The 11,489-nt window shown below is 39.2% G+C and overlaps 1 protein-coding gene across 1 annotated transcript in view; it reads right to left on the minus strand.

Moving 5' to 3' along the window:
• LOC127497765 (A disintegrin and metalloproteinase with thrombospondin motifs 16) overlaps nt 1–1,674 on the minus strand; it is a 104,057-nt gene extending 102,383 nt beyond the window's left edge. Inside the window, exons 1-2 of the mRNA XM_051866499.1 lie at nt 1,203–1,674; nt 1,031–1,118 (exon numbers count right to left, since the gene is read on the minus strand). Of these exons, the coding sequence (XP_051722459.1) occupies nt 1,031–1,118; nt 1,203–1,298 (184 nt within the window). The 5' untranslated portion in view covers nt 1,299–1,674. The remainder of the gene's footprint in view (nt 1–1,030; nt 1,119–1,202) is intronic.
• Between the last annotated feature and the right edge of the window lie 9,815 nt (nt 1,675–11,489).

Consider the following 11,489-nt stretch of genomic DNA (forward strand, 5'->3'; position numbering starts at 1 on the left):
TACAGACATGAGCAGACAGATTTATGATCTCTGACCGTGGGGTGAGACACACACTGATGACACACACTCCTAACGCTCCGCTGTGATATGGAGACACACACTCTCACCGTCTCTCATTCTCTTTCTCTCACACAAACTTACACTTACACTTACACACACACACACACACACACAATTATATCTGGCTACTCCAGTCTCTAAGCTCATGCCAAAACAGTGCAGAGACTCTTCACAGGATAAAGGCAGTAAGTGCACACAGAGACTGTTTGTAAAGCTTGGCTGATTGATGGAGAGCTTCTTCAAGTGTCTGCCTTTGTTCATTGTTCACTAAGTCCTAGTGCATGCCAATCTTTATGCCACACACCCCCTCATTCTGTGTGTGTGTGTGTGTGTGTGTGTGTGTGTGTGTGTGTGTGTGCAAAATTGTCCACAGAAGCGACAAACAAAACCTCCCTTCGGGGACATCTGGGGACACCCTTGGTTGGAAAAAATGATTCATATATGAAATAAACATGTTTTTATTTTCATTTCAAAGGTTTTCTTTTAGGAGAAGAGGACAAGTTAGTCTGTATTGCTAGTGTGCTATTGTTTATATCTGCCTATTTAGCCTAATTTACAAAACTAAATAAATTTGTGTGGACGTGTGTCAAGATTTGCCTATGCCAAATGTCACCAAAAGAGCATTCAAACCTGAAATCGCCTACACAGTACATTATTTATTTATTATATATTTTTTAAACGGCCTTATCATCTCAACCCAACAATTTAGTGCTTGTATTTTAGAGTGCATTTTGTCTCAGCTCAATTAGGACATCTAGCGCCCCCTGCCGACGACATCCCATCTAGACTGTGCAAAAAAGTCATTCACCTTCAAAACCATGTTTCTTTCTTTTAATTTGAAGAGAAAGCCTAATCAAAGTCTAAATGAATTATGTAATATCAATTAATTGCTCATATGCCCCATGCAATGAAACAATAATCATAACTGCGACTGACAGCTGTCAATCACATCGGACAGGTATGCTCTCACCTGTGTAGTGAGGTAACCGCAGTGTTTCCAGCAGAGGTTTATGCTTTACTTGAGGACCAGCATGAAGGTTTGCAGATGCGCAGATTCTCTACATGGACAAACAGTGAACATGCATCATTTGCATTGCAATGAAACGCAATCACTTTGAAGAAACATGCGCGTGTTTGCTCACCTGGTGGCATCCGAGTATGAAAAACAGAATGAACAGCACAGAACAGATTGATGCGGTGTAATTCCTCCTTGATGGCACAGGGCGCAGGCAAGCCATGTCTCCTACAGACTCTTATCCAAAATCTGCTGTGAACAGCCTCTGCGCCTCTCCAAATGCGCGCTCTCCACTGAAACACTGCACGCTCTTGTGCACTTAAAATCTATTCATACAGCATCAGTGAAGTTCCTTCGAATCAAACGCGATCCCGAATCCATGATCTGTATCCTGCCAGTGTATTTCCAGATCCAACAGCATTTTGGAGAGCTTCTTTTCCTGCGCATTAATCGCGTGTGATTGAGGATAAGTGTTCCATTCTTCATGCAGATGTTCTCCGCTCAGTGCGCTTTTAGTGAATGTCTAGAGCGGCTCGAACGCCGGTGTGCTTCACACGCGCTTCCAAACAGCCAATCACAGCTCACACCTGTGCGCAAGAGCCCCTGGTGAGAGGAGGGTCGAAACATCTACACTGTAATGCGTATATTTTAATTAAAATAAAGGTGGTGTAAAGCCTATTCTTATTTTTTTATGGAATATTGCAGTATTTATTATGAATTATCCGTGCATATTATTATTATTATTATTATTTAAAAATTCATGTTCTCTTGTAATCTTTAATAAAAATATCTTCCCCTCCCTCTTGCAGCGACATCTCTTCTCTTCTCTGATGACTTGTTTACTGGCATGAGGGCGGGACAACCTGTCACTCACACGAGATCAACCAATAGCAAACCAAAACAATCTAACCATCCAATCAATTCCCCATGGACAAAATCAAGTTTTATCCTACATTTACTGCTTTAGGGCTATATACGTCACAATATAGGGAAGAAAAGACTATTGCAACTTCCATTTCATGCCAACTTTCTGATGATCAGCAGCTAAGTGATACATATCTAGACCCAAAGTTTATTATTTTTATACCTTTTATTTTAAGTTTATAATCTTATAAGTACTGTAGGAGTCAAATAGGCTACATAGAGGCTACACACTTAAAAATAAAAGGTTCCAAAGGGAGTTTTTGCATTGGGCTGGACTGGGACAAAAAAAACACATCGGCCCTGGCATTTTGGCCCAGACTGGCCCACTACATATGATCATAAACAACCACCTATCTTTGCGTGCCCTTGCGTGCTCCTACTCCTTAAAACCACAAAAGCTATGTAATGAGTAAGCAGGAATGAGTTAGTTGACACATTAAATACTCATTACACATAATACACATTATACACAAATACACATTAAATTGTCATTTAGAATACAACTATAGTCCAGTGATGAATAATGTGTACTCCAAGGATGCTTGTGTGAGTGTATGTGTGTTTTTTTTTTTTTTTACTATAGTATTATTTTTGTCATGTTCATAAATAGCATATCTGCCTACCAATCTGTGATCCCTGAACATGTTGTAATTAGTGAAATCACGTTCACCCCCTGAACATGCAATATGCAATGCAGTAAATACAAAAGGCGGGGGAAAAAAATCATTCTTTATCATTTACCAGTCAAATTTGTAATTGAGACAAGATGATTTCCCTTAATGACAAAAAAGCAGGATTACCTTAATGCTGGGATGAGCGGAAGCATGCATTTCCTTGACTTACTTCATGTTATAGCTTGTTGTTGCAATCCTTGTGAGGCATGCAAGATGTTTACTGGTCAGGCGGTTTCTCTGTTTCCTCTTTATAGTGTTCATGGTTGAGATTTTTTTCGGATTTTCTAGACTATTTTAAGTCATAAAGTGAGCAGGATATGTGAAAATGTAGTGCATGGATTCGGCAGGCATGTATTCATGATATTAAGTGGGCAGCCGGTCTCTCGGAGGTTGTGTGGAGCCCTCCCTAGCTCTACAGCGCCCCACAAATTTCCAAAGTAAATCTGTGGTGAAAAATGGAACTGCAGCGCGCTCTTAAAGAGAGCCATTGGGGCAGATTTCTGGCTGCCGTGCTCATTTTCACGTTAAGTCATATCACCGTATTATTTACTGCCATGCGAGCCATAAATTAAAGCTTGGCGAGCCGCAGGAGGCACGCAAGCCGCGCAATGAGTAGCTAACACCGGTCCGCACAGACACTCACTGCACGTTCGTGCAGAGCTCAAAGGGGGAAGTGTTTAAAGATGTGATTGGCCAGCCAAGTGTCAATTTAAAAAAAAAAGAACCAATGGGCCGCTGATCTACGTGTTTCATGGGTCGGCACCTGTCTATCAAAAAAAAAAAAAAAAAAAAAAAATTCCTACGCTGACTTTTTTTGACAAATGCATTCCGCCAGCATAAAGAAAAATACAAAAAATAAAAAATAAAAACACACACACACACACACACACAGAAAAGAAGATTGGGCCGCCGATGTACGAGTTTTATGGGGCGCTCAAAAAAAAAAAAGTATGAGATGTATCGGCCCAAAAGCACGTCGGCGCAGTGGGAAAATGCCCTGTCTGTCAGATGGCCATTCCGCCCCTATAGAGTACCTCAGGGATGACGTGTTTTTGAAGACAAAACACAGAAGCGAGTTAGCATTTTAGGACTTCCGGTTCCATCACCCCGAAGTCAATAGGTTTTTTGAATGGGTTTTTGCTAAATCACCTGAAATAAGGTCTGTGGTTAACAAAGCCTCGAAATATTTTCACGTTTTGATCTATGACATAAAACACACCAGTTATAACCCGCTTGTGATTTTTTTAAACCTTTATTGTGTCTTAAAAACGGCGGTTGCTAACATATTGCTAAAATGGACTACTTCCTTTGGCGGGGACTTTAGACGTCATCATGACAAACAGGACATTTGGACAGCATTTCTCATGGAAAAAGTGGATAAGTGTGTGCTATTGTCCGTTTATAGCCTACTATATCTGACGACTTTATTTAGGCTTCAAAATGTATAAATGTTGTGCTGACTTGTAAAGATTATCTTGATAGACAAAACATGTAAGTGTCATAACCCTTCGTTTACACAGAGCTTATTTTTTGCAATTTTCCAAAAGTCTATGGGAAAAATGCATAGGCTTTCGATCAAGGGAACCCGTGCGCCGCTAACTTCCGGGTTGGCCTACAAAAACACGTCATCCCTGAGGTACTCTATTAGAGAACCATTTTTGCTTCCCCAAAGAACCTTTCAGTGAACAATTTTTAAAAGAACATTTTTTTTCTTAATGTGAAGAACATTTTAATAATCTAATGAACATTTTTTCCACTATAAAGAACTTTTTGTGCAATAAGAAATTCCCATGGATGTTAAAGTGGCCATTTACAGAATTCATAAACATTTGTTGTTAGCGACACCAGTGGGCATTAAGTGAAATGCAGCCAGCAATTTATTGCTCGTGCTGTCATGCACACATTATGTACAAGAGACTGAACGTGATTTATTTGCCTGATATACTCAAGGCAGTTCTTTTTCGATCTTCTCTTAGAAGTAAGAAGAATTTGGAAATACCTTTGCAGCGATATAGCCTACTGTCCACGTTTATTTTTAAGATTTAGTTTTAAGTTTGTATGCTTAGGAAATATTGCTATATTGGTATACTAGAGTACTGCTGCACTATACACGACTTATATTTTTTTAAAAGTATAATATTATTATTAATGTGTTGTGACACGTGGCTTAAAAGGTTTCTCACCTGCTAGTATGACAAAACCTTATTGGTTTACTCATTGCCATTTCAGCACGTGCAGAGAAAAATGCGCCAAAATTCAAATCATAATGCAAGTATAATTAAATTAATCTATTTTATTTTTTGTTTCTTTAAAACCACCCCCCGATATATCTTTTATTTTTCAAAGCTTATGTAAGGCAAGGCAAAGCAACTTTATTATAGCACATTTCATACACAATGGTAATTCAAAGTGCTTTACATCAAAAGGAATTAAAATAATTAATTCATTACATTTATATAGTGCTTTTCTGGGTACTCAAAGCACTTTACCTGGAAGGGGGAGGGGGGGGGGGGGGGGGGTGATCTCCTCAACCACCACCAATGTGCAGCATCCACCTGGATGATGTGACGGCAGCCATATTGCGCCAGAACGCCCACCACACACCAGCTTATTGGTGGAGAGGAGACAGAGTGATTAAGCCAATCAGTGGGGATGATTAGGAAGCCATGATGGACAGAAGCCAATAGTCAAGTTGGGCCAGGATGCCGGGGTAAACCCCTACTCTTTTTTGAAGGACATCCTGGGATTTTTAATGACCACAGCGAGTCAGGACCTCGGTTTAATGTCTCATTTGAAGGATGGAAAATATGAATGGAAGAGTCTGTTACTTGGCAAGGATTAAATCCCAGTTGTGCACATGCTTTAATGTGTCTTGCTTTTTAAAGAGGTTCCGCGGATTTACCAATGTAATTCGCCTCATTCCCATTTATGAATTGGATATTTCTGCAGAATGAGTAACAGGCGAAGAAATACAGACGGGGAGGACCTCAATGTCATGAAATTTACAGAATTCTTACCTGCTCATTAGATTCAGTGCTGGGAGGGGCTTAAATAAGACAAATAGATGGGATATCAGAGATTTCTTAGATATTAGACATTAGTATTAATATTCTGTAGATATTAGGCACTTCAGTTTGCCACTACAGCATGTGGACGACAATCATTATATTCCCATGATGCCAGGGTGCTGCCTGCAATATAACACTCTCAGAAACAGAATATATTTTCCTCTAGCATACAGTAAGACCTCCCAAATGCAGACAGCACACTTTATAGCCATTTTGATTGCCCTTTCACTGTCTCTCATAATAAAAAATAAAAAATACACTTGGTTCTGAAACTGCGCCTTGTATTTCAAAAGTGTTTCCTCAACACACTGTGATTTCTTGATGCTGTTAATGTCCTGTAGAATAATGGCCACTGCAGGCAGTAAACAATCTGTGTCTTGAGTCTGAGATTGCTGTGAAATACATTGACTGGATACTTTACATACATATACAGTCAATGGCCATATATAATGTGTGTTTTCTATATGCCACGCTGCATGCATTTTCTGACATAAAGAAAAATGCCTTGGTTGTCATAAAAACAATGAAAGAAATAAAAAGTTTATCATATACATATGGACAGGGGTGCACATAACTTTTTTGGTCTGGTTCTCAAGGAAGCACCTGGAGATGTTGCTTGGTACTAACACTTTACATGACACACTTATCCTAAAAACTGTCCTCATCACTTTCCTCCTGACTGCTCTCCTCACTATCTTCTTTTCTTTCGAACATGGTAGATGATGATAATGATTTTTTTTTTATTTTATTTTACTAACATTGATGACCAACAACAGCAAGAATGTTAGGCTGCTGTCACTTTAAGAAGGAAAGCACGGACTGAATAACTGACACACATCCGGTTTCTTTCTCAACTGTTCACTTATGACATAACTGAGAGAATACTTGCCGAGACAGGTATTTTGACATAATTTTGTGTGTATGTGTCCGTTCAAGCACAAGTAAACGCGAAAGAGGAATTAATTCGGTGTTTGAGCGCTGTCTAACTCTCTCTCTCTCTCTCTCTCTCTCTCTCTCTGCGTGCGCGCGTTTCAGGGGTGTGAGGCTGGGCGCACAGATAACAGCTCGCGAGTCCCGGTTTTCGCCTCTTCTTCCGCTTTTAAAATCGTTTGAATGTGTTAATTGGCGAGACAAAACACATCCAAATGATAAACTTTCACTCTATGATGGAATCACATTTGTGCCGAACCGTTGGACCTTATCCGTATGGATCACGGATGAGCTGCGATCCGTTGCACACCTAATAATTAAAGAACACACTAATCACCATGATAGCTATCTTACCAGAGATGGAGAAAAATCCTACTCCAGTAAGTAAACGTGTCCCTGTGAACCGGTCCTCAAAAATGTTGGTACTCAAAAGCGCTTCTCTCCCATGTTTTCTGGTGCGCATCATTTATTTTTACTGCGCATGCGCACCTGAGTACCACTTATGCGTACCCCTGCATATGGAACACTGATCACACTATAGAAGTAAGGTAATGTTTCTCAGATGGGTTATATGTGTATGTTACTGATACATAGAGCGGCAGGAGTCAATGTTATTTTATGATGGATATAATTTTAGTCTGACAGAGGGGGGGAAAATCAGTATAGGAGACATTCTGAGGGCATGAATGTCACACCCTCACCACATGGACTTTCAGTTTGTTTGTTTTCATTAGTCACATGTGCCCCTTTGTTCTATTTTCCCGCCACAATCAGTCACCATGGACACTGCACTAATCATCACAGCTGTCTGTCATTTTAGTTAATCGTCTGTGTATATAAGTTCCTGTCTTTCTGAGTTCGGTGTTGGGTCTCGTATGTTGTTAGTGTTGTGTTCTATTCCTGCCTTCATCTGTGTTTGCCTGTTGGATTATCTAGTAAAGACTTATTAAGATTTATCATCTTCACCGTGTGAGTTCCTACACAGCCACCACGTTACAATGAACCTGTGGATTGAAACTTATGGAAGAACATAATGTGCATTTGTTTTGTTTTACATTGAGTGAGTTCCAAAACTATTGTATGCTATTTTCTGATTTCCTACAAAATATACTAATTTCATATATATATATATATATATTATTAAAAATTGGTTGTAGGTGGTCTGATTGAAAAATCATTTCCTTAAGCCGTATGTGGTGTATTTTATATGTCATTGATGTCTTTAGCATAAATGAGCTGCTCAAATTATGCTTTTAACAGGGCTATATGTAAGAATTTTCAGGTATGAATCGCTTTTGTATTGCCAATGTGTGAACTGCTTGTAATGAAACTTAAAAAAAAAAAGACCTTCCCCGACTTCCTAGGTTGATATGATTTGATTACTTTAGGATGTGACATTTATGCACACTCTAGTCTATAGTTTCAAATAAACTTTAAAATCAAACTATCATAACAGTGTAATTTTGATTACCTCATCTGTCGACATGATGTGGTGAATTGCAGAGCATATCCACATCGCTATGATCAGATGCTTTCTTAACTGCTGCTTTCTCACCGCTGTCATTTTTTTATTGTGTGCTTATTTTGTTATTGAGAGGAAAACGCACAGCACATATTTACAAATTTATCTAAACGTTGCTCTCAGCAGCATGGACGGCATCTGGATGTTTGTTAACATTATCTCGCTGCAGAGGTATTTCCAACTTTCTACTTCTAAGCAAAGAACGAAAAAGAACTTTGTGAACAAGTCTCTTGTTCGTTACTTGAGCACGAGCAATAAGTTGCTGGCTGCAGTTCACAAAACGGCCACTGGTGTCGCTAAGAACAAGGTTTGTGAATTCTACATATAGGCCCTTTAAGTTGAATACTTATGGATTTGTTAAAGGGTTAGTTCACCCGAAAATGAAAATTATGTAATTTATTACTCACCCTCATGTCGTAAGACCTTCGTTGATCTTCGGAACACAAATTAAGATATTCTCGATAAAATGTGATGGCTCAGTGAGGCCTGCATTGCCAGCAAGATCATTTCCTTTTTCAAATGCACAGAGAGGTACTAAAAACATATTTAAAACAGTTCATGTGAGTACAGTGGTTCAACCTTAATATTATAAAGCGACGAGAATACTTTTTGTGCGACAGAAAAACAAAACACAAAATAGCGACTTTATTCAACAATATTTAGTGATGGGTGATTTCAAAACACTGCTTCATGAAGCTTCGAAGCTTTACGGATCTTTTGTTTCGAATCAGTGGTTCAGAGCGCGTATCAAACTGGCAAAGTCATGTGATCTTTTGAAGTTTTGAAACACTTATGACGTAACTGTCACAGTTCCCCTCTGTCCCGGACTCCATTTCCCATGATCCTCCTGTTTCCACACCTGCACTCACTTCCTCGTCATCTCCTCATCAGCACTCATCACCTGCACCTGGACCTGATCATCCACACACCCTTTATAATGGACTCACTCCCTGCACTCCTGGTCTGTTCTGATTGTTAGTTTACATGTGTTTGGTTGTTGTTTTTCTCCTTTATATTAATAAATACCCATTTATTGTGGAAGTCCGTGAACGCCTCATCTCTGCAGCACCATACACGTGACAGTAATGAAGCCTCGTTTACTGAAATCATGTGATTTTGGTGCTCTAAACCACTTATTCAAAACAAAAAATTTGTAAAGCTTCGAAACTTCATGAAGCAGTGTTTTGAAATCGCCTATCACTATATTGTTGAATAAAGTCGTTATTTTGTTGTTTTTTTGGCGCACAAAAAGTATTCTCATTGCTTATTAATAATATTAAGGTTGAACCACTGTACTCACATGAACTGTTTTAAATATGTCTTTAGTACCTTTCTGGGCATTGAAAAAGGAAATTATCTTGCTGGCAATGGAGGCCTCACTGATCCATCGGATTTTACCAAAAAGATCTTAATTTATGTTCTGAAGATGAACAAAGGTCTTATGGGTGTGGAACGACATGTGGGTGAGTAATTAATGACAGAATTTTCATTTTTGGGTGAACTAACCATTTAATCATATATCACTAACCATAATATGAGCAACAACAATCAGTGGTTCTTGCCTTGCAAACATCACTAATTAGTAAAACAGTAATGATCAGCATTTACAAAATGTAATTTTAATGTGTGCAACAGTTTTCTATTTGCTGCTGCAAAATTTCTTCCTCTGAGTCAAGCTTACACACACACACACACACATACACACGCATCCGTGGGGAGTTTAATTCACTGGCCCAACAAAAACTTGCCCTTATACTCAGCTGTGGCGCTGGGCCATCAAAGCCACTCTGACTTCACCGGTAAATTTCCTCTAGGTATCCAGCAGCCACTATCGGCCAGAGGACAGCCGCTTCAACTGACTTCTCTTGAGGAGAGAGAGATAGAGGGACATATAGACAGGATGGTTCAGTCTTTTGTGTCTTTTGCTGAATGTCTGCAGGAGGAATTTTTCTAATTATTGCCTTTCATGTTTGTCTGCTCATCAGGGCAGAAAGAGCTCTCTAGCAGAGCGGATACAGCGGAGAACGTGATGTGTTCAGTCTCATGACACACCGTAGGGGTGCTGTTTCTGTGAAAAGGTCTTCACCCTCGTGTTGTGTCCACAGACTGCTTAGAATAACAGCCTTTATCTCTCTCGGCGGAGGTGCGTGTCTGATTAGAACACAGATACACCATGAAAAACTTCTGAACACTCAATTAATGGTCCATTTTCATGCACTGAAATGCTACTCATAGAGTAAACTAGCTAGTTTACATCTGCATTGTCAGTCCCTTGTGAAAAAGAAGTGCACTTATTTGTATTGATTTTACTGAATGTGCACTTGTAGTGTACTTCTTGCAGATGCAATACTTAAAGAGAGTACACTTAAAAATGTGCATGTTGTTTTACAAGTACATTTTAAATCTTTACTGTATGTTTTAATAATCATTTGTCGTACTTTAAAGAATTACATTTATTTTGATGTGATGATTAATGTGTAGCCTATATATATATATATATATATATATATATATATATAATTTGTGGAAGGCGTAGGACCATAAAATGTTTGTCCAATCATTGCATTCGGTGCCTGTCACGGTGCAAGTCGCGAGCACCGCAGCCATCTTTCACAGTTCCTCCTGAACCAAAACAATGAGCTTATGCTGCGTTCACTCCATAACTACCATAATTTGGAAGAGATGGAAACCCGTGATGCTATACTCGGAGCAGTTTGTGACTCGAATTTATTCATTTCAATGGCAACACTATCAACGCCAAAATGAATCTGCTCTTTAAGTTGTTTATGTTCATTATTATTGTACTTTTATGCGCTTTGAGACATGAGGTAGTTTAACGGTGTCTCTCTTGACACTTTCGTTTGCTCCTTGCTGTACTCATTCATGTGTTTGGAGGAGGCGTGGCTTTGTAGAGCGCTCTGAAGGGAGGGTGGGATCTTACGCTTTCAAAGCTAGCTCGCTATTGCTAGCCTCTCCAAAAATGACCTACCCTACCTTTATGATGTTAAAATGGACAGAGTAAATTTTCATGTCGCCTAAACTAATTATAAATATTATAAGCTGGTCAATCAGGTTGACCTGCATGATATTTCTGGTGAAGCTGGTTTCCCAAGGTGGTAAAGCATGAAGCTTGCTGGGGTCAGGTTACCAAAACACCAGCATGCAAAACACAACATATGCTGGTGCTTGTCTTATCAGCAGGGGAAATGTAAAATATGACATCAAATATTGAACAATTGTTTTGTCTAATAGGAATTGTAATAAATGACCTGATAAAACAATTAAAAAACATGCAG

This window comes from Ctenopharyngodon idella, chromosome 16 (genome assembly GCF_019924925.1).
Source record: "Ctenopharyngodon idella isolate HZGC_01 chromosome 16, HZGC01, whole genome shotgun sequence".
Classification (NCBI taxonomy): domain Eukaryota; kingdom Metazoa; phylum Chordata; class Actinopteri; order Cypriniformes; family Xenocyprididae; genus Ctenopharyngodon; species Ctenopharyngodon idella.